The sequence below is a fragment of the Myxocyprinus asiaticus genome, chromosome 27, assembly GCF_019703515.2.
Source record: "Myxocyprinus asiaticus isolate MX2 ecotype Aquarium Trade chromosome 27, UBuf_Myxa_2, whole genome shotgun sequence".
NCBI classification, from domain to species: Eukaryota; Metazoa; Chordata; class Actinopteri; order Cypriniformes; family Catostomidae; genus Myxocyprinus; species Myxocyprinus asiaticus.
In genome coordinates, this window is record NC_059370.1 from 28086324 (window position 1) to 28113471 (window position 27148).

The 27148-nt window shown below is 38.6% G+C and overlaps 1 protein-coding gene across 5 annotated transcripts in view; it reads left to right on the plus strand.

Moving 5' to 3' along the window:
• The window catches only part of LOC127417767 (phospholipid-transporting ATPase IG-like), a 93001-nt gene that overhangs the window by 20429 nt on the left and 45424 nt on the right, over window positions 1-27148 (plus strand). For 4 of the 5 annotated variants that reach the window (XM_051657974.1, XM_051657978.1, XM_051657977.1 and 1 more), the window contains exons 2-3: window positions 18175-18294; window positions 24387-24476. In XM_051657974.1, coding sequence (XP_051513934.1) covers window positions 18175-18294; window positions 24387-24476 — 210 coding nt within the window. The remainder of the gene's footprint in view (window positions 1-18174; window positions 18295-24386; window positions 24477-27148) is intronic. The other variant, XM_051657979.1, reaches the window with a different exon arrangement.

Below are 27148 nucleotides of genomic sequence, written 5' to 3' on the forward strand. Positions count from 1 at the left end.
ATGAAAAAATGTATAGTCCCTACCAGATTCAAAAGTCTCCAAATATCTGTAAGACCAAGATTTTTACACATCCTGTGAAGCGTCAATGTTGCTCTAGGGGGCTTGCACATTTTGATTCACTAGGATCAAGGACTGAGTCCATCAAAAGATTAAAGTCTCCTCCCAATATTATATCATTAGGGTGCCAGCGACTTGCAACATCCCTTCAAAATCTATAAAAAAGCCCTGATCATCAACGTTTTCTTTAATCTGTTTGAGACATTTGAGTTGTAGATGCTTACTTAACAGTGTAATGACTGCCCTGCTCTTACTTGAGCCAGCACTAAAGGAAACATGTCCACTCCATATCTTCCCAAATTTTTCAACTTCCTGCAGGGAAAGATGCGTTTATTGAAGAAACACTATATCATATTTCTTATGCTTAAGAAGAGAAATAACCTTCCTTCTTTTTATGGGGTGCCCCTACCCATTCACATTCCACGTGTAGAGAGACAATCCACTCATATTAACATTTTGACATATGAGAAAAAATAGATTGTGTCAAAAACAAAATTATAAAGACCACCTTCCAACATTTGTGCAACAATCAAACCCGACTTCCCCAAGAACCAAACAAACAGAAAAAAGAAAAACGTGCGCATTAACCCCGCGCACGACAGCGCCAACTGGCGTCCATCCCTCTAAACTCCATCAGTCCATGTACCCCTACGAGAGCTCCCGTGACAAATTTGCCTTCAGATTGCTCAAGTCCAGTGTTTCTATACAAATTTTGTGAGACAGAATTACACAACAGAAGATAATCTATAAAACAAACAATAGCCGCTAGGCGGAACCAGCACAAAAAGAAAAAAAAAAAGGCACTCAGTTTCCTAGAACAGTCAAACGAATGTTCAGTGAGCTGGCCCACTCAGCTGCTACATGAGTGCAACAAATGACCTAATCACTCCAATGTCTTGCAAGAAATACTCCACAAAACAAACTCCAGCCAATAGGAGGCTTGAGCACAGAGAGCGTGTCATCCACAAATTGTCCCGAAGGAGTGTTACTCCACAAAACAAACTCCAGCCGCTAGGCGGAACCAGCACAAAAAGAAACAAAAAAGGCGCTCAGTTTCCTCGAACAGTCAACTGAATGTTCAGTGAGTCGTTCCGCTCGGCTGCAATGTGAGTACCACAAAATAACTTACTCCATTGACTTTATGAAGGACATCACTTGTTGTGGGCATGTGAATGTTTTACGGCCATCCTTAGCATCTATTCTCAGTTTGGCCGGGAATATCAGTGCAAAAGCGACCTTCCATTGATGTAAGAGTTTCTTCAATTCCTTGAATCGATCACGTTTCTCTCGTCAAATTTGCAAAGTCTGGGATCAAGAAAATATTATGGTTCTTCCAAACAAGCCTTCATTTGCTCCTCACCTTGTGTAACACAAGATCTTTATCGGATGATCTCAGAAATCTGGCCAGAATTGATCGGGCCTGTCTCCCTCAGCGGATCGCCGAGCCAGAACCCTGTGAGCTCGCTCGATTTCCAGCTTATGGCCTGTTATGTCAAGCAGATTCGGAAAGAGCCCATCCAGGAATTTCACCATATCCTGACCCTCTTCGGCCTCAGGAATTCCGACGATTCCGACGTTATTCCGCCAGCTACGGTTCTCCATGTTCTCCAACTTCTCCCAGACACGTTCCAAATCCACCTTGGTCACTAGTGGATTAGAAGATAATTCCCTCTCCGATGACTCCAGATAGTCGATCCGTTTCTCAACATCCTCCACTCTTGTAACCACCTCAGAGAATTTCGTCTCCATGGCAGTGATCGATCAACGTATTACAGCAAGATCCTCCAAGTCAGCAACGACCTTTGTCAGCATTGCTGACATGTTCAAAATCTCTCACCGAATTTCCCTCATTTCTCCGACCAAATCGGCTCACTGGCTCTGGGCCTTCTTGGGGGTGTCAGCTTGAGCACGTAAGTGTCTTTTAATGTCTCCAGAGCCCGAGGATTTTGAATTCTTTGACATATTGACCTCCTAGAACAGTTATCGAACAGAGTGTATCAAATCTCACAGGTTCATGTCATTAATAGTGATAAAACTAGCAAAGTGCGCAGAGCTCGCCGTTCACACGTCCGAACCTCACATGGCATCCGATATTTGCCTTTTTTACACTTTTAAGAATTGATTTTTAAATGTTTTTTTTTATTATTATTAATTTTTTTTGCCATTTAGTTTTTATTTTCTTTTAAAGGGGGTTACAATAACAGAGTTGCTTAGATTTTTAATAGGGCTGTTCGTCAATAAAAATTTGTAATTGAAATAATGACATGATATGCCGGTTAATCAAATTAATCACAATCACGCATATAAATATTTTCTGAGAGGCCTTAAAATAACAATAATTCAGTCTATAATGATGAAATAATTATAAACAGTTATATTTAAATAATTATGAATATAATCTAATAATTTAAATACATTATGGCAGCTGAGTAAAGCATTGATAAGATGATACAAAAAAGTGGCTTTAGTGGATTTCCATATTGAACATAAGCCTATCACTGGCCTACAGTCTACAGCAATCCATTTTGTAATTGGAATTAGTCAATCTGTCCGACATGGATTTATTATAGACCATTTCAAGGACAATTTGTTGGCTTAAGGAGGTGACGTCTTTGTTCCTACTAGTTTTCATACTCATTCAGAACAACAGCGGTAGGCGCTTCACTTTAACAAGATTATCATGACTAACGTTAATAAGATTTTCATAAAATGCCATTATTAAAATGTTGACCATGTTGTCTGTTGGCTGGATGCTCCCTGAATGCCTGGAACTAACAGAAATTAAAGTGTTTATATTGGCGAAAAGAAACCGCAAATGGATGCATGAATCCACAGGTCACGCAGAGAGCTTCATTGAATGGCTTCATTGATTATAATTGGAGTAATCCGATATTAATGGAGTAATCCTTTTTATCATTAGACAAGACAGTTAAAAGTGACAGGAAACTGTTGAGGAGAGAGAGGGAGAATGAAACAGGCGAGCACTTTAACATTATGAGCTCAAACGCGTCTGTCGTGGCTCTGATATGCGGAGCGTTTAAATGACACTGTGTTGCACACCGGTCTGTTATTGTAGTAACATGATGGCATGTAACAACAAAATGAACCTGCAACATGCAAACAGGCCATTCTCTGCACCCTCAAGAAACAAATCGGCCAAAGGGGAAAATGTATTTGCCGATAATTAAAAAAAGTCAGAATATCGGTGATATAACCACTTGCAGAACAAGTTGCGTTCTTTTGTGCAGACTTGTCAACTGACTCTGGTCAACAAAGCAGACAGGCTTCCTGTTGTTTTCTCTGCCTCAGCTTTTCCTCAGACTTTTACACTTCTCACATCCCTCTTTATTCTCACACATCTCTGCTGACTTGGTCTGAGAACTGGGCTTGGGCCAAGCAAGCTCGGACCAGTTGCATTTTCACTTACAGTTCAGAGCAAGAACGGGCATGTATTCAGCAAATGTTTGGGATCACGTCTTTATGCAGTTTCAGGTTGACAACACCAAAAAATAAATAAATAAATAAAAATCACTTGATGAAAGCCAGCAGTGAAAACATATCTTGTACAGTGTCAGAAAGGGCATTATCTGTCCCCTAGATTTTAGGAATTGAGACATTTGTTACCTTTCATGAGTTCATTCTTTCCCTTAACATTTAAAACACACAGTTTGTCTTCCATTTTATGTCAAATACTTCAATTGAATCCGTTAATTGAAATAAATTCTCAATCTGAACAATTATTGCTGTTACCTACAAAAATAATTCGACGTCAAATAGCGGTACACATTTGACAACTTCAGGACACTAATACTATTGTGTCTGCATTGGCACTAAACCTATAACTAAACAGGCCTAGAATATTTCAATATGTCAAATGATAGATTAAAGGGATAATTCACTCCTAATAAAATACATTTTCCTAGAGGTAGGCTGTTTTCATTTGCTAAACAATAGCAACTTGCCACATTAGCATTGATTGAGAAACTAAATAATCCTAAGTTAGGCATACTTTTCTACATGCATTGATCCTTTTTATTCTTGGCCAAAAAAGACTGAATTTCTTTTTGGAATTGTGAACCCATTTGTCACTGTTCCGGCATTTGTGCCGGCTCTTACTGTTGTTTGTTTTTCTTTCTCCCTCGTGTCTCGCAGGTGGAGCCGGCATGCATAATCAGCATTTCCATGGTAGCGCTGAACGTTCTCGGGGAGACTCTAATCACAGCAATGATTTACTCACTTGTTCCTACTGCTTCACTCTGATTGTACTCCCTATTTATTCCTTGTGTTTCCCCTCTTCCTTTGCCAGTTTATAATTTGCTGTTGAATGTTAACTATGCTCTCTTGTGTAGTTGGAGCTTGCTCATGTCTTTGTTGGTTGCCTGTCTGTAGAGGTGTGGTTAACTTCCCGTTTGCCGCTGCCTTCGCCAGTCCTGTTGCACAATTCCTGTGGAGGAGGATTCCTCGGTCTCTGCCCACGTCTCGGGGAGAATATCTTCTGGGCTTTGCTTAGCACCACACAGGCTTCAACAGAATCTCTTCAGATTGCCCCTGACTTCCACAATGCACACACCCGTCCTACGAACACAATCTTCCCTTAGCCCATTGAGCGGCTTGTTTTGGCTCTGCTCTCTGCAGCCAGCGCTGATTGCGCCTGACCTCATTCTTTAAGAACTTTTGTGTTTAATAAATCCATTTGAACTGTCACCTCTGTGTTTGGGTCCCTTGTCTCCCCTCACCCTCTGACACCATTAATAAACCTTGTTGATTTGGTTGGTTACGGGACGAGATGTACTCGGATGAGTGTAATTTGCACTCTAAAAAACATGCCCTTTTGGACTTCTCAACGTTGCCCTGCAATTTGCTTTAGGTTACGAGCTGAGTGCAGTGAGTTGGTGTTGTATGGTTTAATACAGCCTTTACAAATGCCGTTACACATTACTCCAGGTCTATAAATCCGAGAAGTTATTTTAAGCATTCAGTCCTTTTTTTTTCTTTTTTTTTTAACCCCTCAGTGCTCTTAATTACTAGGTCCTTTTTCAGTGTGGCAACCTGTATCTCCCTCTGTCAGCGTTCGACAGTTAAAACGAAGCTTCCTTGCATAAAGAACGCAAGCAAATATGCAAAGTAAGTAGTAGGCCATTTGTTTTGACATTAGTATGTGGTTGTTACTATGGAAATGGGCTGGTCATGTCCATCAACGCTGGACAGAGAGATCTCCGCTGACATCCACTTTTAAAGGTGTTTAGAAGCATATTGTTCACTCAGTCATTTACACTTGACTTGAGCCTGTTCTTCTGCTCCCAGGCTGTCTTTGCCACTTTGATGCCCTGCCCTCTTGATTGCTGCTCTGAAAGTGTAATGTATTAAAAGGGCAGTATCACTCTAGCTCTTGAGGGAACCCTGTGACACTTTCACATTGTGGATGGTTGTGTTGCCTTTCTCATCTGTTAGTCTCATGTTTTGTTGGTTTTTGCTGTTGCCTTTCTCATCTGTTATTCTCATGTTTTGTTGGTTTTTGCTGGTTTGAAAATATGGAGGCACAGCATCAGGCTTAGATAGGTTTCCAGGAAAGGTGAAGGGCCTGGGGGATGATGGAGGATTGGCTGCACCTTTCTACATAGCCGCCGGGCACATTTAAAATGCAAAACGTGTATTCATCCAGGCTTGTGGACTAAAATGAGGAAGTTCATTGTGTGGAAATCCCCTGTTCAGTGAACCTAATTTATGCCTGATCACTTTACGCAGTACACAAAATTCGACCTTAGACATCTTTTTATGATGTAATTATTGAAATCACCATCCTTTTCTTATGGCACAATCACAGTGTGATACTAGTCTCCGTTTCTGCATCGCAGTGTGATGTATTTAAGTACTTGCTCCAATACCATGGACGCAACTGGATTTAGTTTTTATTTTATTTTAAAGGGGGTTACAATAACAGAGTTGCTTAGATTTTTAATAGGGCTGTCAGTTATTTAAAAGTTGTAATTTAAATAATGACATATGCCGATTTAATCAAATTAATCACAATCATGCATATAAATATTTTCTGAGAGGCCCTAAAATAACAATAATTCATAATGATTAAATAATTATGAATATAATCTAATGTAAATAATTTAAATACATTACATTATGACAGCTGAGTGAAGCATTGATAAGATGATACAAAAAGTGGCTTTAGTGGATTTCCATATTGAACATAAGCCTATCACTACAGTCCACAGCAATCCATTTTGCAATTGGAATTAGTCAATCTGTCCGACATGGATTTATTATAGACCATTTCAAGGACAATTTGTTGGCTTAAGGAGGTGATGTCTTTGTTCCTACTAGTTGTCATATTCATTCAGAACAACAGCGGTAGGCACTTCATTTACTTTAACACGATTATTGTGACTAACGTTAATAAGATTGTTATAAAATGCCATTATTAAAATGTTGACCATGTTGTTTTTTGGCTGGATGCTCCCTGAATGCCTGGAACTAACGGAAATTAAAGTGTTAAGATTGGCGAAAAGAAACCGCAAATGGATGCATGAATCCGCAGGTCAAGCAGAGAGCTTCATTGAATGGCTTCATTGATTATAATTGGAGTAATCCAATATTCTCTATATCCCTGCTGAAGAAATCATTGTGAGCATCTAAACTATGATATAATTTAATTCCCTTTCTTGCGTAGATGCTCAGTATCAACAACACGTTGGGATAATTCACTTCAGGTAAACATTTGATGTTCTTTGAGAAAATATGTTAACTTATTTAGAGGATACTAAAGATACCGGAAATGCCCCCAGGCCAGTAGCGTTCTAATTCCTTTGTTATTGTTTACATCCTTGAAATGGTCAATAAGGGCTTTTCTAAGGATGTGTCAGTGTACACATGCTTCAGATGGACTATTTTGGAGAGTCTCAATTTGGTTGTTTCGTGTCATAAACTGCATTTTTCGGTTGCTGTGTAAAGTTAAACATAGTTTAGCTTACTGCCCCCTGCTGAAAAGTTCACAATTTAATTGCTCCGATATTAAGAATTTTCAGGGGATTGTTCAAATACCTAACCCTAAGTACTGTCAATAGTATTAGTGGTGCTTGCCTAAGTATGACTTGGGAATTCATTTCCAGCCTAACACAGAGAGAAATTCTATGATTAACATCAATCAATTGTTAATTCAGCTGTTATTGCATGCACAGCATTGTGGTGGAGGTTAGAAGTCACACTCACTATCACTCTTTCATCTTTTCAATCCATTCTTCATTTACTGCTGAGAAACACTGAATGTGAGATGCAACAACTTAGGGTCCAGGAAGTGTATTTATATGTGATATATCACAAAACATTTCCCATCCCATTGCTCACCACCGATGCAATCAGTCATTCGTTGAGTGAGTTACTCCATTAGAAGCTGACTCTGTGTTTTTCTGCAATTTTAAACATTTTATCCAAATATTCATTACAGTTCCAGGTGCCTGGGCATCAGGAGCAGCTCAGCTTGGCAATTTTGTCAGAAAGCCTAATTTATTTTACCTGAAAATAAAGTCTGAAGCTTCAAAAACAAAAATAGACATGGAAATCATAAGCATTGTCTATTTATCAAAGTTAGTCTGCATTTTCATGAATTTCTATAAAAAACCCACACAAAAACAGGACGTTCTTCTAAATTTTCAATGTGACAAAGCAGTTTAAAGCTTCTAAACCTAAATACATTGATACAAATGGCATTAAATGAGTCAGTCTTAAAACACGTTCTCATACATTTAAACCTTTTCTTTTTCAATGTTAGGTTAATGATTATTAAAGCACAGATTGTTTTTACCTGAGTGGTCTTGCGTCTGTCTGATAAGAAGGTGGACTGAGCACTTGTGTGATAACACACTTCAACAGCTCTTTTGATGTGAGTGTAGGTGCCTGACACATGGCAAGCCGCATGAATCTTAGTAAGTGGCAGGGCAGCTTTATCGCTGACACAGGCTGAATGCTGTTTAATGTTTCCATCGAAATCATAGCAACAGCACACTTAGGCCTGGAACCACTGCTGTGCTTGTGCATTTATTTGAAATTATGTAAACATGATATCGTTAAAGCCTAATTTGATGATGTAATGATATGGTTTACTCAGTTCCCTAATGCAATGTTTACTCGATAGCAGCAGTGTCTCTGTAAGATTTTGAAGGCCAGTGGTTTTCAGCTGGTTTTCTTCAGCACACAGATTTTACATTGGACACCAAGTGGTGACCCAACCATACTGAAATTGTGTGTTGTAAAAATGTAAACAAAAATGTCCTTCGATGTTTCCCAAAAAAATTGAAATCGATTAATCCGATGGCTTCATGTTATAGGTAGCCTGTAATTCATTTAGATTCATGCTTTCGGCAGCCAGTTACAGCACACTGCACAAAACACGTTTACACAAACCATGTTTATCCTCACTGCAAGTTGACTTCTATTTAATGTATTCATATTTTCTTTTACCTTGCATAGTTTTGTTCTTTTAATTTGTTTTCAGTGATGAAGGCATGTCATGCATTCTGTTTAACAGTTAAGCCAAGCGTACACTTAATGACTTGCCGTGGGTGCTCTGCGACTCAGTCTTCACTACACGACCATTCGTCCCCGAATGAGGCCAATACACTGGTATTAAGATGTGTTTTGGGTGATCCGATCACAAATGTATAAGTGAGACACATCACCGTTACACCTGGCCGTTTCTTTTGACCACTTGTGTTTGGATTTTGAGAATTTCGGAGTTCGGATTATTCGCAAACATGATGTTAAGAGCAGACTTCTGGAGTTATTTTAGTGCAGTACCTGTTACTGAGCTTCTAGTGTGCATGCTGCTCATATCTGTGTCCCTATTGTGCATGTTCATGCATGTGCTTTTTTAAATTGTCCGATAGTATGCTTATTTTCCTTTAAATCCGCACGTAACTGGCGAATAAACGGTTGTTACAGCTGCCTTTTAGTGTTGTCCTGTTTCAAATGGATTGCCCAAAATGCATCTTAAAATTAAGATAATGAAATTCATTCACAATCTTGTGAAGTTTATTCTTGATAACATGTCATCAAACATGAAAGAACAGCTCTCGCCTGTTTTTGCACTTATTGGCACAATTTGCAAAGGATAAAAATGATAAAAACAGCTGAAAATAATAAAAAAACAGCGAGTAGGGAGATGTGGGTGAAACTTTATTTTATTTCTAATTATTTTTGTCTTTGCTTCCTAATACCTTCCCTTCTCTTGCATTCATTGGTTTTGGCTCATAACGGTCTCTCATTCGTCGGGACAGTGCACTCACTTGACGACAAGCCGTCTAGATTTCAAGCTGTTTTCAAAACTGTCGTAGCGTCTGGGACTAGTCTCAGCATGTCTCAGGAGTGCGCACTCAAAAAGACTGTTGTCTTGAGATCTAAGACTTCTAGTCACAGACCAATTGACAAAACATCAAAGGAGATGAGCTTGAGTTGTGTAGTGTCCACTAGTCATTTGGCATCCTCTCAATTTGGAGAGCTTCTACTAAGTGCCAAAATACTGAGTTTAATTGGATGCATGACCTATGATGTCAGCTACATAGGATATGGGAATTTTATAAGCCTTTTTATTTTGCTCAATCAACTATGCACAATTATAAGGTTAGTTGCATTTCATTATTTGCACCTAGCAAATGTATTTATTTTTTCACACTGCTATATGCAGAGATATCAGAAAAGACCTGTGACCCATTTTTGGGTCACAACTGACAAGCTGAGAACCACTTGTACATGCTAAATGTTTTTCAGGAACTCTCTTGCTCAGCATTGATTGTGACTGTCGCTGTGTGAGTTAAATCTTGACAGTGTGGCAAAGATAATTCCATCATTTCTTCCTTTACATTAGTTTCTGCATTGTTTGGCCTTGAATAAGCAGCCTGATCTCATTAACATACGTAGCTATTGGTACTTTAATGTTTGTAACATTTAAACGTACATGTTTGTACATTTGGATAGACACTAAAACGTACAATACGGACATTTGAAAGCATCTAAAACTTAATTCTTTTTTTTTATGTAGTTACAGCCTTTAGAAGTGTAAAATATTGACAAATCCATTACAAATATATTCGAATACACGAATCGATTGTAAATATATCTGTACATTTTTACTGTTTCATAGATATTTTAGATCCCTTAACCCTACCCCAATCTCTAAACAGAACCACATTTCAACAATATTAAAAAAAGTAACAAGTAGATTAATATACAGTAGCAATAATTTGTTACAATATATTTATATATATTTTACGCTAACCCTAGACCTACTCCTAAACCTAACCATAACCTTTTATTAAGCATATAAAACAAATAAAAGGCAGATCAATTTAATCAATTTATTCAGAAAAAAATTTCAAAATTCAGTACATAAGTAGTCCAAATGGTGATGCGCTGCATCCGATGTGCTCCCTGTCAGCATTCAATAGCACTGCGCGAGGTGGAGAGAAGAATTTAAATTATTAATCACTGTAAACCTTCTCCTGATGCACTCCATAACGGCGCTGTCATTTCTCATTCAAACATACACAGAATACGGCATGTCACAAACGGTCACGAGACACTTGAAAGCCAGTGAACATTCGACATCACTGCCATAAAACCGCTGGTCGTAATGCTTGAGGTGGCAATTTTTGAATTTTGAAAACAAAACCAACACATGGTGATGGTTACAGGGGGTGCTGCGGCAGATGGAGACGGACATTGTTGAATAAAAGGCTTGAATTTGGGTCTGTCCTTCACAGAAAGCAGTCTGAAGATTTGATTATAACAAATTTATGGATTCATTTCATTATTGTTTTTTGGTGCTTTTGTGGTTTATTTTGTTTTTTGGCTTATTCTGAAAGCTCCTTTTGTGTCCCATGGAAAACTAAAATAAAATTAAATGCTTAATAAATGATTAAACAATTACAGCGTTTTTATTCATTTTACTATTTTTAAGTTTAGTCTTAGAAGTTATATAATCCTTTAAAACTCATTGATTATAAATTAAATGTAATTAACTGAATAATTCTATGAATTATTCAATATTAATCAATTCCAACAGTGCATGTAAATATTTGTAAGTTTCTATAGGGGTTAATACGTAAAATGATGATGTTTAGATGCTGTCAATATGTCAGTGTTGTACGATTCGGTGTCTATGCAAAGGAGAATGTACGTTTGCTAGAACCAAACTTTACGTAAGAATACATACAAATTCTCATGAGATCACATTGGAATAAGTGGTTATAAAAAGAGACATTTTACTTTTTGACTTTGTCAGTCCAAACCAGTCTGGCCATTCTCTGACCTCTCTCATCAACAAGGCATTTCCGTCCACAGAACATCACTGGATGTTTTTTTTGTTTTTGGCAGCATTGGAGTAAATACTAACGACTGTTGTGCATGAAAATCCCAGGAGATCAGCAGTTACAGAAATACTCAAACCAGCCCTTCTGGCACCAACAATCATGCCACGGTCCAAATCACTGAGATCAAATTTTTTCCCCATTCTGATGGTTGATGTGAACATTAACTGAAGCTCCTGACCTGTATCTGCTTGATTTTATGCACTGCTGCCACACGATTGGCTGATTAGACAATTGCATGGATGATTGTTGGTGCCAGGCAGGTTGGTTTGAGGATTTCTGTCACTGCTGATCTCCTGGGATTTTCATACACAACAGTATCTAGAATTTACTCAGAATGGTGCCAAAAACAAAAAAACATCCAGTGAGCAGCAGTTCTGTGGATGGAAATGCCTTGTTTAGAGAGGTCAACTGAGAATGGCCAGACTGGTTCAAACTGACAAAGTCTACGGTAACTCAGATAACCGCTCTGTACAGTTGTGGTGAGAAGAATCTCAGAATGCTATTCTGAGATGCGGGTTGGCGCTGTTTTGGCGGCGCAAGGGGGACCTACACAATATTAAGCAGGTGGTTTTAATGTTGTGGCTGATCAGTGTATATATACAGTATATAATATATCTTCTTGCTTTCCTTAGTGTACACTGCAGAAAGAGACTGGAAGTTGTGGTTGTCTTTCTGACCTGTTATCTTCACAGCTATTTGTACAAAGTTTGTTAACCTTTCATCAAACCTTAAGTACATTTGAACACAATGCACTAATCAGTTCAGTAATCAGTATGGTTGTTCATATGATAACTTGCAAACCTTAAAAATAGGAAGCATTAAATTGTTACCAAAAAGTATTGTTTTTCTCTATTTTGTTTAGTATGTAGTTAAGGCTTATTGGTACACTTTATATTATTATTATTATGTAGTTAGGGGGATGCATCTTCAAAAGTAATCGTTAATAGGATCTTCAAGTCAAAGTCGAGTCAAATTTGATTTATAAAGCACATTTAAAGATAAAAGAAGTTGATCCAAAGTCCTGTACAATCCAATAAAACAAGATACGTAATAATAATAAAAAAATAATAAATAAAAAAAATAAAATATAATATATATATATATATATATATATATATATATATATATATATATATATATATATATATATATATATATATATATATATATATAAGCTTTAAAACAATGAATAGAAATTGGAATTGTTAATGGAATCAGAATTATTAAATTCCTTAAGATTCCCATCCCTACTGGTGGTAAACTGATGTTTATTTAAAAGGGATGTGTGTGTACATTTTCCAGTGATCATGTCAGAAGTAATTGTAGCTATAGTCAAAGGTTTTTGGACTTTTTTTTTTTTTAACCTTATATTTAAAAACTTTGAGTTCCTGTTCTGAAAATGGTATTGCTCACTATCGTTTAGCCATAGTCTGGCCACATTTCTGTGAATAAGATGCAATTTCCCCATTCAATCTGCAGTCAGCACTAATTTTGTGGGTGGGTTTGGGTCATTGCCTGATTTGCATAATTCCTTTTGGTGCTATAACAACACAGACCTCCACAGATCGGTTACGGTGTGAAGATATATAATGATATCAGCGGGTTTTAAATGTATTTCCCCCAAGAGGTCACTTTTTTCCCATTTCCTAACCCTTTATTTTTGACAGACTTTGATATTTTGACAGTTTTTTTTTTTTCATATATATATAACTAATCAAATGAAGAGACCAAATCTGAACATACATCTAACCCAAAGCATTTTACAGAATCAGTCACTTTTTTGAAGTATTTTGACCTTTCTGTGAAATGCTAAAATGGCAGCCCTCGCAGAAGCATGCACTTTTTACAGTCCTGATACCCTTGTAATTATGTTTAAATGTTACACAGGTCTGCTTCCATTTGTTTGCTTTTGGGAAGCCCTGGACTGTGTTCCTTTTATACACTGTGGCATTTGGAACCTGTTCCATTTCCTCTCCCCATCACACCTGCCCCTCCCTGCTCTGTTTAGACCAGACTGCTTCGTCCAGGCCAGGAACACACCATGCTGATGTGTAAAGAGCCGCCACGTTTCACAGTACCTTTACATAATCGGAGGCTCTTCCAGATACAGATTGCGTCGCCATGCGGGTTTCTGAAGAAGCTGAAATGAGGGCAGATCCGGTGGGAGACGAGAAGATGAGGCAGATGAAAGGGGTAGAAACTGTCACTCACTGTTTTAAATAGCTGTCTCTGACTCAGAGTGGGGATGTGGATAAGAGTGACTTGTATGCAGATTTGCATCTAGTTTGCAGTAGATATGCACAAGCCTCTTGTTGCTTGGGGCCTGATTGCAAGAAGTGAGGTATTTCTCACCAGTGACGCATACAGATGAGTTCTCAGGTGACGAATGCTCTGACGTGAGCGGTTCGGGGAGATATGCGAGAGCACAGGATCAGCGCATTATCTGATACGCACTATAAGTCCACTCCAGCTATGTGAGTCTGTCGGCAAGAAGTCGACAGGTTGTGACAGCACTTATCCTGTGGCCTGATGTCTGCCACCCTTTACCTGATTGGAACAGCTGACCTGAGTGTGCCCCGAGACACACTCTTGTGCCATGCATTGTTACTCACTGTGCCATAGACCCTGCCCACGGCATTGTTTACATTGTGTGTGAGTTACACACATTTTACCCCCCAATTCTAATTGCTGTATTGTGAAGAAACATGGTCATTATGATATTCTCATTACTGCTACATATATATTACTTAATTTAAAATTTAAATATTTATAAATTGTAGTAGTATTCCCTTGTTGCTGCTTTTAATTTTTGCTGATTTTATTTGAAAAAATAAAATAAAAATCATTGTACAACAGCATCTTTATTGTAAAACTGAAAAAAGTCTGGAAGCTTTACAGTAATGAGAAATTTGGGGGTGAAATGTGCTCAGTTGTCCTAAAACAATTTCACAAAGCAAGGGTCCTAAATGAAGGCTTAATTTTCTTTATGCAAAATATCATTTTGCACAGGGCTGTTGATTTAGTGTGATGAATTATACAAAAAATAACGTGCACCAAAAAAATAAATGAAATAATCATGCCCCTGGTCCACATGTAAATTCTGTAATTAGGAATGTTCCAACCATCAGAGCTTTTCAAACTTGATATATAACCTTGAATTTGTTTACAAATCTGTGGCAGTAGGGGGCAGTCAGCGCTACAGCTATTAAGGCAACGTGCCTTGTCAAACTAACGAGCAGGTAGCACAGCCTTCCACTGTGCTTTTGCACTGAAAAACAGCTGGACTAAAGTTTCAAAATATGTTAAAGTTGACACCGTGTCCTAAAACACAGCACTTATGGCTATAGACGCTATAAATTTGAGATACGACGCAACCAAATTGAGACATTCCAAAAGCGTCTGTCTGATGCATGAGTACATGACCAACAATTAAAAATGGCATAGAGAGAAGTAGGCCAATGATAGTTATGTTCAATATGGAAATAAAACAAGCAACATTTAGAATTTTAAAGCGACTTTTTATTATGTTTAAATGCATGTTTTTGCCAAATGTAAGTATACAGTATGAGATAATATATTTGAATTATCTGAATGATATATTTATGTAAGTTATATTATAGAGCTATTTATAGTTAATTTAGTCCACAATAATTAAAATATCTTTATTTTGGGGACTTTCTCAGTAAATATTGATATGCGATTAATTCGATTCAGCACATCCTGTAATTAATTCAATAAAAACATTTTTAAAAAATTGTATCAATTGACAGCCCTTATAATTTCATATTATTTTGATTTGTGGTGAAACATGACCTGGATAGTTGCTTGACAGGTTTCGTGAAAATCACCCCATTATTATTCTGGAAGCAAAAATCAACATATTGAACAAATAGAAAAGTGGGCTAGCATTTGCTCAACCACACAGTGCGACCAATGCAAAGTGGAATGGTTTACTTTAGCCACCTACTGAAAATGCAGTGCTTGCCAGATTGACCTGCACCACACAATCAGTGGGTCAAAATGCATGAATGGTTTGTTTGCCCTGTGAAAAAAATAGTAATTGGCTTCCCATTCAGCTCATAATGAAATAAAACTGGTTGCGTGGCTACGAAGAAGGATTTTCACAAGAGAACAATTGGCATAAAGGTGCGCAAAACTTACAGAACTAAACAAAATACATAGTTCCCTCTCTCACAGTTGCTTGCGTGCCAATAATTACTCCTCGTGCCTAAGGTTGCCGGCACCTGGATTAGGCCCTCTTATTCTTTCTCTATGCTTTGTGAATTATTCACACAGGCAATTATAGTAGTGCCGATTGCACTGTCCCTGGGAGGAGGGGGAGGGGAGAATTGATTTGGTGGGTGGAGGAGAAGAGTGAAGTGTGGTGCTGAAAGCCTGCAGAGACAAGTTGACCGTTTCTGTTGTCTTCATTGAAGCCCTCTGAGAGAGAGAGAGAGAGAGAGAGAGAGAGAGGTGGGGAGTAATCTTAACTGCCACTGTTTTATCTTGATCTGAAGGGTGAAGGAAAACGCATGCATGCAGCGCACCAAACAAACCATAATCCAGCCAATCTTGTGTTGACCGTAGGCCACAAAAGGAAATGCTTGCAGAGATCTGGCTTCCTGACTGTCCATCACCATGTGCGTTTTGAGCCAAGTTTTTCCTCTGGCAATCCTTCACTTGCACTGCTCCGAGTCAGGTTGTTGCCCTTTACACACTACAGGAATGTTTCAGGTCACAAAGAACTCAATCACAGAAGAATCCCACAGACCTGACCCTTTTTGTAGCGGGGGAGCCCTAACCACACCCTGTCACCCCCATAATTTATCCTAACTGCATGCTAAACAAAACAATGCTATTATTGTAACATATTTTAGTGTTTTTAAATTTACAAACCATTTTTGAAAACATAACAGTAAATTTGTATTAGTGATTAATCGATAGATCGGCCAATATCTAGCCATTTTTTCGATGCATTGAGTAAATATTGCGTGAAACTGTTTGTTTACTTGCATCGATTATGCGCACATCTCGATTGCTAAATTGAAATTATATTAGCCTATATCACTTATCAGCATTATGTTGGCCATCCTGTTTCTCGTTATCTGTTTTAACTTGTGAGTTTGCCAGTCTATCTGACTGATTAAGATCCAGCTCTTCAGAATCAGTTGTTTTTGAATCGACCTACACTGGTGTTTATTTTTGCATGCCAAAAGCAAGGACAATGCTATATAAAGTCTTATTGCCTATTTATTGTCTGCTTATTACGGTACCCTACCCAGTCTCTTTTATCTAACCACATTCAATTCAGACTGCAAGCTCACCGCTTGGGTAAATGATCATTTCTTCTGCCGTGGTGCTGTAAATTCAGCAGTATTGCTGCATTTCCACTGAATAGTGGTGCAGGAAACACTGTTTTTTGTTCAGTTATCATATTACTGTGTTCTCACCCCAGCCACTTCCTGTCTGTTTTTTCACACAACAGCACCCATCCACTCACTGTGCTGTGTAAGAATGATCATGTGTCCTCTGACCCTAGTAAACACCCATAAATTAACATTGCTTTCAGTCAACAACTGGCAAATAATCATACCTATCCGTCCTTTTTCTGACCTGATCCCACCGATTTCCGACCTGATTCTTTGTTTTACTTGGCTGGGTTTTTCAGTCAATTTGGAGCTGTGCTAAAGCATGTTTTTCAAAGCTTATTAAACATCTCAGACCTTTCTTTTGTAATTTCTGTCTGAAGATTTTACATCTTAATACTTACGTACTTTGTCTGTATGAATGTTGGATGTACGCATGAATGTATGCTGTTTATATATGTTTAAATATGTGCCAGCCTGAAGAGGTGATCTTTCCTAGCTGTGTTTTATTTTCTGTGTTTCTTCCTCCTCTTAAACATCTTAGGGAGCTTTTCCTTGCCACTGTTGCCTTTGGTTTGCTCACTGAGGGTTTGTGAGGCTTCATTCTTTAGGAAAGCTGCTTTGGAACAGAAGCTATTGTGAAAAACGCTATATAAATAAATGATGTCAGGAGTAACTTTAGATTGTGCATGATACAGTTAGTCAGGGCTGCATTAAAGGAATAGTTCACCCAAAGATGAAAATTTGCTGATAATGTACTCACCCTCAGGCCATCCAAGATGTATCTGAGTTTTTTTCTTATTTATATTTAGTGTGCATCAAAATAATCCACACGACTCCAATCGACAAATAAAGATCTTCAGAACGCAAACAAGTGATTATTTTGAGAAACAAAACAATACTTATATACTTTTTAACTACAAATGTTCGCTTCCGTACATCTCTGTAACCTGCGCTCATGAGAGGGATGACGTAAGCTCGTTAGGAAGAGTCAGGAAGCATGTCATCTTGGATGGCCTGAGGGTGAATTATCAGCAAATTTTCATTTTTGGGTGAACTATTCCTTTAAGGTGCTCCAAAGTCTGGGGCTTACCACTTCGCTGGGCCCTTGCCAGTTGTCAGAGCGGGAGTTTTTTTTTTTTTTTTCTTATTTAGCCAACTAGTGTTACACATTCTTTTACACATTTAGACCATACGTCATTATAACCGCAATGAAAAACAGTTGTTCGTTTCATTGTCTTGATCTTATTTTTTGTTGTCAGGGACAATTCATGTATTGAAGGCATGCGTTGCAGTGTTCTAACTTTAATGATTCATACCAGTGATCTCTTTCTTTTCTCTCTACTTTGCTTCTGTTACCTGATGTATCTCTGTAGTTTGGAGGAGATGAGAAGAGAGTGGACAGCAGGACAATCTATGTAGGACATCGGCCATGTCCGGATACAGAGGCCTTCATTCAATCCAAATTTTGTGACAACAGAATTGTGTCCTCCAAGGTAACTTCTGTTACATTACATCTCATCACAAACCTGAAAGTGAGCCATTGCTTAACTTTAGCTGCATTGTAATCAGGTATTTACATGATAACCTAGGGCTCGACATAAGGATGCCCCGATGGCACAGGGCCAGTTGACGGAACCATCACCAGCCCAATCTGGCCAGGGCCAGTTACATGATAGATGTATAATTTACAGCTATTATTGCAAATTATTAACTGTTAAAAAAAGATATTTAACTCTTCCAAATAAGTTATTTGTTGTACATTTGACTTGTAAAGAAACCTTTAAGGTGATGTGTGTAATTGTTTTAAGAACTGGTTGGTTGATTTATCCGAAAGTGCAAGCACTGTGGCATTACATAACATTGCTGTATTTGTTTTTAGTGTCCCGACTGGCATTTTCGAGGCTAGTCGTTTTATGTTTATAATGAACATCATTTATTTTTGCACTTCTGAATTAAACAGTTTTTGTGCTATAAGGTGCTGTGGGAAATCTAACTAGCTTAACCCCTTATTTCTATAGGCCTAGTGAATATTATAACGAGTAAACCACTTAACCAATTTGGGACTGTTCTTCTATAGAGGAAATGTTTGTTTACTACTCCATAACAGATATTGTTTTCCTTTTACCAGACTCTTTTTTTGTATTTTTTTTTAATGTATTTTATTTTTTTATTTGGCATGCCCAAATCCCAATGTGCTTTTAAGTCCTCGTGGTCATGTAGTGATTCGCCTCAATCCGGATGTCGGAGGAAGAATCTCAGTTGCCTCCGCGTCTGAGACCGTCAACCCGTGCATCTTATCACGTGGCTTGTTGAGCACGTTGCCACGGAGAAATAATGCATGTGGAGGCTTCATGCCATCCACCGCGGCATCCATGCTCAACTCACCACGCGCCCCACCGAGAACGAACCATATTATAGCGACCACGAGGAGTTTACCCCATGTGACTCTACCCTCCCTAGCAATCGGGCCAATTTGGTTGCTTAGGAGACCTGGCTGGAGTCACTCAGCACGCCTTGGGATTCGAACTCCAGGAGTGGTAGCCAGCGTCTTTACCACTGAGCTACCCAGGCCCCCTTTTACCAGACTCTTACCAGATTTGGGGATCATTTTGATTCTAGGAATGTTTGAAGCCAAACCAGGCCAGTTTGTTTCCTAATCTCAAACATCTTCAGGAAATATATTACAATATTACACATGACTTTATTCAAAATTCATAAAATGTAGTTATAATTTATGCCATGGTCTTTCTTGTGATTATGCCATTACAAAGGCAACTGTTAATCAATGAAAGAACTATGGTAAACATAAGGACAATTACAATAAAGAATAAAATGTACGATATAGAGGGATGCCTAGTTTAATCGCATGTGTGATCTGCTCTGCGTTATACTGTCACCTGAGCTCACATACTGAGGGAAGCCAGTTTGACGCACAGACACCTGTGTAGAGTGAGCAGAGCGCATCACTTGCGCGAGTGATTCTCGGTGGATCACGCAACATGCACGTTAAACCAGTCTTCAGTCAACCCTCGCGCATTTGCGTTCCACATGAGAAACATATTTAGCACTTATAAAGCACTGAAAGCAAGATGAATATGGTATGATTTGCTTCGGCAACCTGAAATTTTACTTCGGCAGCTGCCGAAAAATTTAAATGCAGGAAAAACCCTGACTTTATTAATTAATAAAATATGCATTGTTTCTAATGCTTTAAAAATATGTTACTAAAAATAGCACCAAAATATTTCAATTTAGCCTCTGTGACAGTGAAAATGTCACCAGGACTTATAAAAATCTGAACTACTGGTCTGACTGGGCCAGCGGATATAATCCTTATTTTTGAGCTCTGTCAGATTATTAGGGTTTTGCTGGCTCATTACAAGTGCCTGCTTGTAATTTTCTTTAGCTTGTAATTAGCAAGTGTTAATAAATGCCATGGCAACTGCACCTCAGCGTTAACACACAAGAGCAGTGTGTTACCAGCAGCATGTGGAGAGTATGTATACAGCATGGCCCTGGTGTTCTGCCACCTGTTCCTCCAGGTGTGAAGAGACTTTTGGAGACCCCATCTGTGTCTGGGCCCAGGAATTCCTTTCTGTTCTCTCTCTCCATTCTGTCATCACTCTCCCTTTACAAAAAGCAGTAAACCGTACTCTCCCACGCATTCTTACAAGAGCCTTTCCCACCCAGTGAAACACTCTAATTTGCCTGTCAGAGCAGAGTGTGAGATCAGGCTGATAAATACATAGTTGCAATTAATATGTTCAGGGTGGTTGAATCTTTTTTTTTTTTTTTTTTTTTTTCACCCAATTTGGAATGCCCAATTCCCAGTGCGCTTTTAAGTCCTCGTGGTCGCATAGTGATTCGCCTCAATCCGGGTGGTGGAGGACGAATCCCAGTTGCCTCCGCGTCTGAGACCATCAACCCGCGCATCTTATGTGGCTTTTTGAGCGCGTTGCCACGGAGACATAGCGCGTGTGGAGGCTTCATGCCATCCACCGCGGCTTCTGCGCTCAACTTACCACGCGCCCCACCGAGAACGAACCACATTATAGTGACCATGAGGAGGTTACCCCATGTGACTCTACCCTCCCTAGCAACCGGGCCAATTTGGTTGCTTAGGAGATCTGGCTGGAGTTACTCAGCACGCCCTGGGATTCGAACTAGCGAACTCCATGGGTGGTAGCCAGCGTCTTTTACCACTGAGCTACCCAGCCCCCCGTGGTGGTTGAATCTTGAATGTTGTTGATTCTTGAATCTCCCTATTCAGTCAATAGTGGAGGAGTGTTTTAGATATGATGGAGACTGGGGAGTAATGAAGCAAATATGAAGGGAGAGAGACACAATAGATTTATAGAGCTGCCTGTGGTTGTGCTGTGGTATCGGGTGATCAATCTCTGGTATAAAGCTCTAAACACACTTTAATTACCTTCACTGAGATGTTTACTCTTCTTTAGCATCCGCTTTGCATCTTCCCACTTACACACACCGTAAACTTTTCTCCGTACCATCCCTTGCATCTCAGTTTTTCCTTTCTTAAGGAGGTTCAGAGCATCCAGAGCATCTCGTGTTCATCTCAAGCCAACCATTATACTGTTGAAAATGATGAGAGTTTCCCTTTTATCCTATTGCAGGTGCCCCAAATGTCCTCTTTGTTCACCCTTGGTGATCCATTATATAGCTGTGATGGTTATATAAGGTAGCAGGAGCAGTCCGCCTTCCAGTTTTCTCTTTCTTTTTCTCTCCTCCCACCCCACATTAGATTAGTGTATTCTCAGTTGTGTAGTATCTTGAAAGCAGTGTGCAGTCCTGCACTGTGACATGATATATTTAATCTAAAACAATTTTAACATTTGAATAATTCTTGTATAATAATTAATTATTCAGTTTTTATGACCTCATAAAACCTCATTTAAATAGAGAGACAAGACTACACTGAATATTTGTACTTTAAAAAAAATTGAACTCTTCCACAATAAGTTATTTGTTGTACATTTGACTTGTAAAGAATCCTCGAAGGCGATGTGTGTCATTTCTTTTTTTTTTTTTCAATGTTAAAATACTAAGCTGGACTATTTAAATGAACTGCAAAAAAGCTAAAGGTGATGGGTTGTGAGATGATTTGAGGAAAAATGAAAAGCAAACTACAGCAAAAAAAAAAGTCCTATCTTCTATATACAGGTGCATCTCAATAAATTAGAATGTCGTGGAAAAGTTCATTTATTTCAGTAATTCAACTCAAATTGTGAAACTCGTGTATTAAATAAATTCAATGCACACAGACTGAAGTAGTTTAAGTCTTTGGTTCTTTTAATTGTGATGATTTTGCTCACATTTAACAAAAACCCACCAATTCACTATCTCAAAAAATTAGAATACATCATAAGACCAATAAAAAAAACATTTTTAGTGAATTGTTGGCCTTCTGGAAAGTATGTTAATTTACTGTATATGTACTCAATACTTGGTAGGGGCTCCTTTTGCTTTAATTACTGCCTCAATTCGGCGTGGCATGGAGGTGATCAGTTTGTGGCACTGCTGAGGTGGTATGGAAGCCCAGGTTTCTTTGACAGTGGCCTTCAGCTCATCTGCATTTTTTGGTCTCTTGTTTCTCATTTTCCTCTTGACAATACCCCATAGATTCTCTATGGGGTTCAGGTCTGGTGAGTTTGCTGGCCAGTCAAGCACACCAACACCATGGTCATTTAACCAACTTTTGGTGCTTTTGGCAGTGTGGGCAGGTGCCAAATCCTGCTGGAAAATGAAATCAGCATCTTTAAAAAGCTGGTCAGCAGAAGGAAGCATGAAGTGCTCCAAAATTTCTTGGTAAACGGGTGCAGTGACTTTGGTTTTCAAAAAACACAGTGGACCAACACCAGCAGATGACATTGCACCCCAAATCATCACAGACTGTGGAAACTTAACACTGGATTTCAAGCAACTTGGGCTATGAGCTTCTCCACCCTTCCTCCAGACTCTAGGACCTTGGTTTCCAAATGAAATACAAAACTTGCTCTCATCTGAAAAGAGGACTTTGGAACACTGGGCAACAGTCCAGTTTTTCTTCTCCTTAGCCCAGTTAAGATGCCTCTGATGTTGTCTGTGGTTCAGGAGTGGCTTAACAAGAGGAATACGACAACTGTAGCCAAATTCCTTGACATGTCTGTGTGTGGTTGATGCCTTGACCCCAGCCTCAGTCCATTCCTTGTGAAGTTCACCCAAATTCTTGAATCGATTTTGCTTGACAATCCTCATAAGGCTGCGGTTCTCTCGGTTGGTTGTGCATCTTTTTCTTCCACACTTTTTCCTTCCACTCAACTTTCTGTTAACATGCTTGGATACAGCACTCTGTGAACAGCCAGCTTCTTTGGCAATGAATGTTTGTGGCTTGCCCTCCTTGTGAAGGGTGTCAATGATTGTCTTCTGGACAACTGTCAGATCAGCAGTCTTCCCCATGATTGTGTAGCCTAGTGAACCAAACTGAGAGACCATTTTGAAGGCTCAGGAAACCTTTGCAGGTGTTTTGAGTTGATTAGCTGATTGGCATGTCACCATATTCTAATTTTTTGAGATAGTGAATTGATGGGTTTTTGTTAAATGTGAGCCAAAATCATCACAATTAAAAGAACCAAAGACTTAAACTACTTCAGTCTGTGTGCATTGAATTTATTTAATACACGAGTTTCACAATTTGAGTTGAATTACTGAAATAAATGAACTTTTCCACGACATTCTAATTTATTGAGATGCACCTGTATTACTTTGACATTTAACTTTAATTTATGTTGCATGTTTAAGCACACATTTTAAAGATGTAGAACTTTTCTTTTAATTATATGTGGAATTCAGCATAAACAAATCTGCACAAATTCGCTTTTTTTCTGGATCTGTAGGCAATGCAACTGTCCCAACAGTTGAACTACAACTGGTGTAGCATGTTTAACCATAAAACAAAAAATAGCTTGCAAAAGAGTTTTTTTTTTTTTTAATCCGGCCCTCAACCTAAAATGAGTTACAATACAGTAACATATAAAACAGACAATTTCCCTTATGCATTTATATGTACATTATATATTTACATACAATATAAAATCTTGATGTTGAAAGCAAGTCAGCTACCCTCATGCTAGTGAAGTTCTACTGTCTGCTATTCAGCAGTATTGGCCATTTCCGAAAAGAGAAGTGAGAAATGGCAAGCTGTTGCCACATGGATCAGGTAGCAGGTTCCCCTTTCCGGGGTTAGCCAAACGGAGGTGATAAGTCGCTAATCCAAATCAATGCAATATCTGCTGGTCATGGGAGCACACATCAGAGAGCTGTGGAGCTATTTGAAGTTATCCCAGCTTGCTCTCCCATAAAAGCACAAACACAGCGGCTGATGAATATTGAATGCATTTAATCCTTCCTGATGAGGTTGTGGCTTAACACCCACGTTGCTGCTATTTACTAACTTGGCCCTAAAAATGTTCGTGAAAATGTATTTGACAACTTCAAATGGTTTTAGTCATTGTTTGACAACTTTTTTTATTTACTTGTTACTTTAACAGTTTTTTTTTTTTTTTTTTTTTTTTTTTTTACTTCTCAGTACACAGTGTGGAACTTCCTGCCAAAGAACTTATTCGAGCAGTTTAGAAGAATTGCTAATTTTTACTTCCTCATCATATTCTTGGTGCAGGTAAGTAAATGCTTTTGGTCAGTCATTCACCATCCCCAGAAAAGCACATTGTGTGTATGTGTGGGTCAGGTTTTTCCTACATTATGGGTACTCACAAAGATGATAAAACCAGAAATCACCTACATTGTCACCAATTGTCCCAAGAAGGAAAACGTACAAAAAATGTATTAGTTAAAGACAGAAAAATCGATAAGAACGTACTAAAAAAAAAAAAAAGGTCTTAATGAAAATGTCTGAGGCTTAAGTTTAAGGGTGGGGAATAGAAAAATCATTAACTCAGTTAAAAAATAATAGAAGTCAAGGAAATGTCCTCCCCATCATATCAATGTGTGGCTGATGTTTTTCTGTGACTCATAGCCTGGCTTGTTCTGCCCTGTGCTGATCTAATGTCATTGGGCCTGTGATAATGGCAAAGAGACAGACAGCGAGACATGGAAATCTCTGCTCCGCTCTATAAAAGCACATTGAGACGACCTTAGTAAAACTATACAGAGTGGAACCATGTAAACAGCTGATGCTATTTAGTAATGTGTGTAAAGCACATGGTTTTGTTGCTATCAGGTGCACTTGGAAAAAGACTAATGAAACACTTGAGTGCTCGTGCTGTGGTTGATACCTGCAGCTGATTTTATGAGTCATTGGGACTAATGATTCATTAGGTTATGGCTGTGTCTGAAACCTGAAAAATGTTGTCTTCTCGGACAGTATACAGAGGTAGGATGGCACCATAACACATCCAAATCCAATGTTTGTGTAACATCCTGTCTACTGAGATGCCTCCATCTGGCTCAGTTTAGGTTTCTTTCAGATTTTGCTGCCTATGATATCCCACAATAGTGTGCGTGCAGTTTGTTGAAATAATAAAAATGACATCTGACAGAGCATTTAAAAACAGTCTCTGTTTATTTATTCATTTTATTTAAAGTTATATGTCGCTACCAAGAAATGAGCTTTAGTCATTAAATATTCACTTGGCTATGTGTAAAGATCATTTGTATTCATTTTAAATGATCAGACATGATGTTATGGTGCCATGGAAATGGGATTCTCAAAAACGGCATGAGAAGTGACACAACAGCCAAATATTACCTTCAATTTCAGTTCCAGCCTATGTGTGTGCATGTCTCAGTACTTCATATGTACATCCATGTTGTGACGTGATCTGTGTGGGTGTAAGAAAATGATCCCCAGGTGTTTGCTCAGCACTGGGATATGTATGGCATGCCTCTACTAATCCTGCTTTTCTCTGGAGGGGCTCCTTATCCTCTGACTACCTCTCCCCACACAACCCATTGTTATAATAGCAAGAGGGAGACACACATTTGTGCACCTGTCACACAAGACGTGTACTTAAATCACCAGCCTCCAAATAAAGCTGCACATTTCTCCCGATGCCCATCGCATACGGACCATCACAATCTGAACCACATCTCTTATTCGCTGTCTCACTTATGCCCATTTCTTTGCCTCCTATCTCCCCTTTGCTGTCTCCTCATCCCTTCATTTTCTTTTCCTTACCCACTCTCTTTTCTTTAATTATGTTCCCCCCATTTCTCTCTCTCTCTCTCTCTCTCTCTCTCTCTCCGTATGCCTCTGCAGCACGGCAATGCTGACGTCAGCAGGCAGGAAGCCCTCTGTAGTTCTTTTGAGCCACAAATAGGCACTGACTGATAAAAAAGCACCAGTGTGCTAAAAATAGCACTGCGTGCCTTTGCTGGGTCTGGATTGGAAAAGAGAAATGGGAGGGAGGGAGGATAGGAGAACAGGAAGAGGAGAGGGGATCTCTGTCTTTTACATGCACATTTTGACACACATCCTGCTGGAATGTTCCAAATTCCTACACGTGTGAGTGCTGATGAGGGGATTGCGCTAACAAGCTGTCTATGTTCAGCCAAATGCAAGTGCGTGTAATCGTAAAGAGGAAATTAGCACATAATTTTGAGTAAAAGCAATAGAAAGAGAGACTGTGAAATAAATGAGCTGCTTGTATATAGAACTTAGGCCACATCCACACTAATACATTTTAGATTGAAAACGCATTAAATTTGCCAAGTTTACGTCTCCCATCCACACTGAAATGTGTTTTCCTCCATGAAAAAGGAGACTTTTGAAAACGCTGTCTAGTACTGCACACTTTGGAAAATGGTGATGTTAGGATGTGAAAAATGACGTTAGCAGGGTATCTGCACATCCTTAAAGTATTAAAAATTCTTAAATTCAGGCTGTAAAAAGTCTTAAACAACATGGAAAAGTAAATGTCGTTCGTGAAAGTCTTAAATATTTTTAGAGAAAGACAAGAGATGCTGCAGTAGCTTCACAGAAGTTAAAGACGTATCGAATATCATAAGGCAAAAAACAGGTATTTTATTATTTTTTAAATTTATATTGACATGTCTTCTTAAATTTTCATTCCCTTAAACCTGTATATGTATGGTTAGTAAATGAAAATGATGTGAGGAATGGAACTGCAGTTCAAAATGTTGTACTGTTATATACCTTGGTGTAATTTAATGCTCAGCCAATTAGACATTAATATATCTGATACAGTCTGATATATCACAACATATGGTATAAAAAAGTAGGCCTATATAAAAAAAGACACAAATATATGCAACAACATATATTTCAAAAATATATGCAACAACATATACTGTATTTCAAAATACTAAAAC